This window comes from Mandrillus leucophaeus, unplaced genomic scaffold (assembly GCF_000951045.1).
Source record: "Mandrillus leucophaeus isolate KB7577 unplaced genomic scaffold, Mleu.le_1.0 Scaffold159, whole genome shotgun sequence".
NCBI lineage: Eukaryota > Metazoa > Chordata > Mammalia > Primates > Cercopithecidae > Mandrillus > Mandrillus leucophaeus.
In genome coordinates, this window is record NW_012101576.1 from 1,170,133 (window position 1) to 1,176,327 (window position 6,195).

The 6,195-nt window shown below is 44.1% G+C and overlaps 1 protein-coding gene across 2 annotated transcripts in view; it reads left to right on the plus strand.

Moving 5' to 3' along the window:
* The first annotated feature begins 2,061 nt into the window (after window positions 1-2,061).
* The window catches only part of NEK2 (NIMA-related kinase 2), an 18,091-nt gene continuing 13,957 nt past the window's right edge, over window positions 2,062-6,195 (plus strand). For both annotated transcript variants that reach the window (XM_011975791.1, XM_011975790.1), the window contains exons 1-3: window positions 2,062-2,522; window positions 3,366-3,583; window positions 4,175-4,415. In XM_011975791.1, coding sequence (XP_011831181.1) covers window positions 2,427-2,522; window positions 3,366-3,583; window positions 4,175-4,415 — 555 coding nt within the window. In that variant the 5' untranslated portion in view covers window positions 2,062-2,426. The remainder of the gene's footprint in view (window positions 2,523-3,365; window positions 3,584-4,174; window positions 4,416-6,195) is intronic.

Consider the following 6,195-nt stretch of genomic DNA (forward strand, 5'->3'; position numbering starts at 1 on the left):
TGGTATTCTAGGCAAATGCAATCACAGGTGCAAAGATGGTGGTGGTGGTGAGGAACTGAGAAAGTGTGTGTTTAGAGCAAAAGCAGAAGTGGCCAGAGAGAAGGTGCAGGACTGGATTTGGGGCAGGATAACCAAAGGGCTCTTTTTTCTTTTTTTTCTCTTGAGACGGGGTCTCACTCTGTCGCCCAAGCTGGAGTACAGTGGCGTGATCTCCGCTCACTGCAACCTCAGTCACCCGGGTTCAAGCGATTCTCCTACCCTCAGCTCTGGGAAAGTAGCTGGGATTACAGGTGCCTGCCATCGCACCTAATTTTTGTATTTTTAGTAGAGGCGGGATTTCACCATGTTGGCCGGGCTGATCTTGAATTCCTGACCTCCTGATCCACCCGCCTCTGCCTCCCAAAGTGCTGGGATTACAGGTGTGAGCCACCGTGCCCGGCCAGGGCTCTGTCTTATACAGTTTCATGTTGCTATAACAGGATGCCACAGACTGGGCAATTTATAAACAATAGTTTATTTGGCTCATGATTCTGGAAGCTAGGAAGTCCAAGATCAACAGGTAGCATCTGGCAGCAGCCTTTTCTCTGGGTCACAACATAGCAGAAGGCATCACATGGTAAGAGAAACAGCAAGGGAAAGCCAAACTCATTTTTATAACCAACCGACTCTCAAGATAACCCACTCCTGTGATTACATTAATCCATTCATGAGGGTGTAGCCCTCATAAGCCAATCAATTTAAACCTCTCACCTCTTAACACTTTTGCATTAATGATTAAGTTTTCAACACATGAACTTTGGGGGATACATTCAAACCACAGCAAGTTCTATGGATACCAATCTGTAAGAGGCACAAAAATAAAAAATGATGCTAATTAACATAGCCATCTGCAGTGCCTTACATAACTTTTGAAACCTAAATTTGTCCTATTCCCCTGAGGTAAGACAGTATCCTTGAATGTTAATTTAAAAATTCTTCTGGTTGGCAATTCCAGTTATCTTATGTTATATTCAGTGCATGTAATAAGTCCCTTATTTTAACATAAAGAGCTTTTAAATTCTTATTAATAGAAAATCAAGTTTCTTTTAATCCTATGCCAAATAGATATTTAAAGAAAACTGGCCTGTTTATGCATTGCCAAATTATTAGCTTTCTGGTAATGTACGTATTCCTCCAACAAGCCCTGGATGGAGGCCTCTAGGTGCTCCTTCCCTGGTAAACATGGGACTGTTCATTTGGCTGGGTAAGCTGGGAAAGTTGGTTTGTGTGGGTGCCTAAAAAAGAATCTGTGTTCAATGAAGTATTGTCAATAGGGTGAATTATGTGTTTGGCACACATAAACGGGACAAGACGTGTAAAGTGCTTGGTCAGAGAGCGACTGTATTTCTTCTTCTTTTTTTTTTTTGGAGACTGGGTCTCACTGTGTCACTCAGGCTGGAGTGCAGTGGCGCAATCTCCGCTCACTGTAACCTTTGCCTCCCGGGTTCAAGCAGTTCCTCATGACTCAGCCACCCAAGAAGCTGGGATTACAGACATGCCCCCCATGCTCGGTTAATTTTTTTTTTCTTCATTTTTAGTAGAGACGGGGTTTCGCCATGTTGGCCAGGCTGGTCTTGAACTCTTGGCCTCAAGCAATCCGCCTGCCTCGGCCTCCCAAAGTGCTAGGATTATAGGCGTGAGCCACAGCGCCCGGCCTAATTTTCGTACTTTCAGTAGAAGACGAGGTTTGCCATATTGCCCAGGCTGGTCTGAACTCCTGGGCTCAAGCGTTCCACCCACCTCGGCTTCCCAAAGTGCTAGGGTTACGGGCGAGGGTGAGTCACGGCGCCCAGTCTAATTTCTAATTTGTATTCAGCTCTCAGCGTGTCCTCAACGTGACCCCACCCAGGTTCAGGGTACTGTAACCTGAGCGAGGAAGGCGTGTTCCGGGGAGAGTAGGTAGTGTGAGGGGCCAGAGTGCAAAGGTCAGAAGGCATTTGGTGGAAGCTGTGTGCAAAGAAGCCTGAGGGGAGGTCCTTCGATCTCGGTTACCTTGGCGATCTCTACCAGAGGGTTAGAGTTGCCAAGAGGCGTCTGCTGCCGCTTCCTTTCTCCCGCCCCTCCTTTGGTTTAGCTCCGCCCCCTGCTCCCACAGGTTAAAAGCAGACGCCGACGCGGTTGCCTAGTGACACTTTTCCCAAGATGCCTAGGGTATTGTTGTGTTCTTCTTAGCCAATCAGAGAGGCGAAGCGGGCCCACCGCCTGCCAATAGACTGCGAGATCAGGGCCCGCGACAGTTAAACGGGGCCAAAGGCAAGGGTGACGGGTTAGCGCTGCTGGGGGGCTTCTCCGTGCTGGTCCCTGAAGCTCCCGGTCCCGGTCCCTGGAGCTCCGCACTTGGGGGCGCAACCTGCGTGAGGCAGCGCGACTCTGGCGACTGGCCGGCCATGCCGTCCCGGGCTGAGGACTATGAAGTGTTATACACCATTGGCACAGGCTCCTATGGCCGCTGCCAGAAGATCCGGAGGAAGAGTGACGGCAAGGTGAGCGTGGTCGCTTCCCTGTGCCAGCCCCTGCTTAGGGGCGAGCGCCCTGCGCCACCGAAGGGAACCGAGAGGGCTGGGGAAGTGGGTGCCCGGAAGACTCAGCCGTCTTTACTGGGTCTGCATCTGACAGCCTGTCCTGGGTCGCTTAAAGGATGGGAGACCGCGTCTTTTGATATATGTATTTCCATCTTTTCCCGTTTCTCTCCCCATTTCTCTCTTTCTCCTGCTTTGGGTTGCTAAGGACCTTCCATTGGTGACACGTAGCTAACTCCTGAGCTGTTTTTAGAGCTCTAAGAGTGGCCCTCTCAGACACAAGAAAGGGGCAGGACCACCAGAACCCGAAGCTTTGTATCTGCAGTCAGACTCCCTCAAAATACCCATTATTCGGATTATTGGATTCATATTTCCCAATGTATACAGGTAGACCTTTTACAGAAAGTAACATTGGACAGGAAACTGCCTGGCTGCTTTTCCAAGGTGTCTCATCCTGGGAAAACACGACTGAGGTGGAATGGGGCAGGGACTTTGACCACCTCCACCCCAATTTTGACTAAAGTACCTTTTTGCCAACTTCCCACTAACCAACTGAGGGTAGGGGTTGGGGGAGACTTCATGTGCCTTGTTCCCCTTTATCTCCCTACAACATCATTTACTGCTTAGAGATTGAAAGAAGATTATGGAAGTAAACTCACAGTTCCTTAAGTTCATTGAACTAAATTAGATAATGACCTTGATTGTAGGATATAATTAAAAGGAAGGTTATTTTTTAAATCTTGGAACTTTCATTCTTTGTTTTTGAGCGTAATGAGTTCATTCATACCTTGGAAATTCTTATTTTAGATATTAGTTTGGAAAGAACTTGACTATGGCTCCATGACAGAAACTGAGAAACAGATGCTTGTTTCTGAAGTGAATTTGCTTCGTGAACTGAAACATCCAAACATCGTTCGTTACTATGATCGAATTATTGACCGGACCAACACAACACTGTACATTGTAATGGAATATTGTGAAGGAGGGGATCTGGCTAGTGTAATTACAAAGGGAACCAAGGAAAGGTAAGCATAGTCTTTTAAAAATGTAAGCTGAAATTAGGTCTACTTTCATTTATTTTAAGCATCTTGTTTTAGGATCAGTAATATGGAAGAGTATACTTGCATTTGTTTGGTAGGTCCATAGTACTTTAGAAAATTCCCGGTGAATCAACACCCATATTTTATATCAAAATAACAATCTATAGGCTGAGTGTGGTGGCTCACACCTGTCATCCCAACACTTTGGAAGGCCGATGCAGGAGGATCACTTGAGCCCAGGATTTCAAGATCAGCCTGGGCAACATAGTAGGACCCTGTTTCTACAAGAATTAGCCAGGTATGGTGACATGTGCCTGTAGTCTAAGCTACTTGGGAGGCTGAGGCAAGAGGATTGCTTGAGCCTGGGAGGTCGAGGCTGCAGTGAGCCATGATCATGCCACTGCATTCCAGCCAGGGTGACAGAGCAAGGCTCTGTCTCAAAAAATATAAATAAATAAATAAATAAATAATTTATTTCCCTATTAGTACACTGGATAATTTATATCATCCCATCTTGGCAACGATTTTTTTTTTTTTTTTTAGAAGTTATATGCTGTATAACTGCTTTGGTTTCAGGCAATACTTAGATGAAGAGTTTGTTCTTCGAGTGATGACTCAGTTGACTCTGGCCCTGAAGGAATGCCACAGGCGAAGTGATGGTGGTCATACTGTATTGCATCGGGATCTGAAACCAGCCAATGTTTTCCTGGATGGCAAGCAAAACGTCAAGCTTGGAGACTTTGGGCTAGCTAGAATATTAAACCACGACACGAGTTTTGCAAAAACATTTGTTGGCACACCTTATTACATGTCTCCTGTAAGTATTTCAGAATTTAGATACTTTTTAAAACATCTTTTATTTTTGTTTTTTTGTTTGTTTTTGAGACAGAGTCTCGCTCTGTCGCCCAGGCTGGAGTGGAGTGGTACGATCTCGGCTCACTGCAACCTCTGCCTCCTGGGTTCAAAGGATTCTCTTGCATCAGCCTCCCGAGTAGAGTAGCTGGGACGACAGGTGCATGTCACCATGCCCGGCTAATTTTTGTATGTTTAGTAGAGACAGGGTTTCATCATGTTGGCCAGGCTGGTCTCAAACTCCTGACCTCAAGCAATCTGCCCACCTCAGCCTCCCAAATTGTTGGGATTATAGGCGTGAGCCACCGCTCCCAGCCAAAACATCTTTTAATGTTAAGCATTCTGAAGCAGGGAAATTGAGTTTTCTGTTTGTTTAAGAATTGAAAATACTGTTATATTTTTCCACATGGACCACCAGACCAATAAAGTCTATGAGTTTTTGTTTGCTTCATGAATTATGTGTAATAATGTAAGTATGATGAAGACAGATTCCTACTCTAAGGTTTGCACTGTTTGTCATCTCTCAGTGGGTTCAATTTTTTGAGCATTCATGCAAATTAAAGCATATTCAGTTCAAGCTTTTATGGAATGATTATAATGCATTAAACTCAAGGATTACAAAAATGAAATGGATTTTGTCCCTGCCCTCAAGAGCTGTTTCCAATGTGTAGGTCCTGGTCATCTGCATCAGACACACTTGGAGTGTTTGTTTAAAATGCAGAGTTCTGGGTGCTAAACCAAACCCAAATCCATCGAGTGAATTTCGATCTCTGGGTAGGTTCTTGAACTCTTGTTTTTTGTTTTTTTTTTTCTTCAATATTGTACTTTTTATTTTAGACTTTGCATTTTAACAGACTCTGTAAATGATTCTTGTGCATGCAGAATCAGAGCTCAGGAAGTTTGCTCACTGAGATAGCATGTTTTTACAATGTAACTTTTTGTACGTGTTTTTTTTTTGTTGCCTTTTCCTGAAATAACGTGCTGAGTCCACTCACCAATTACCTCTATTGCTGGATATTTTGTTTCTAAAATGTTTCACCATTCTTAGAAGTACTGTTCTGCATATCTTTGTATGAATTATTCTTTCTTCCTTTTTGGTTATTTCCTTGACATGCAGCTCATAAAATGAAATTGCTGGGGTAAAAGGTATAAACAGTTTATGGCTGTTGTTAGATATTGCCTGACGGCTTTTAAAAAGTTTAAGTCAATTGTGATAGCACTAATGTGTTAGTATATGACATCTGAACAGATAAAGATGAAGAAATATTTATTAGTATTTTAGTAGTTCACCTTTCTAGGATTTTCCAGATCTTTATAAATTATGTTAACAGATCTGACTGTAGTATAAAACTTTGTAAATTAGTGAGTTTGGTTTTGACTAAGAATGGCCAGAACAGTACCATTTTCTCACTGTATCAAATTCCAAATAGAATGTTTTTAACATAAAGGACAATTATCCAGAAGTGGTTCTTGGAAAGCTTGAAGCCTATTCTTTTGTTCCTTTTCCCTCCTGCCCTTGTAATTAGAGTGGTTCAGCTTCCCTAAGGCACTGATTGTCAAAAAGTGGCATCAGACTCACCAGTTGGACTTTAAAACACTAACCAGCCACTAGAGATTGCTTCTATTCCCTCTGTTAAGAATAAGAGCTCTGGCCGGGCGCAGTGGCTCAAGCCTGTAATCCCAGCACTTTGGGAGGCCGAGATGGGCGGATCACAAGGTCAGGAGATCGAGACCATCCTGGCTAA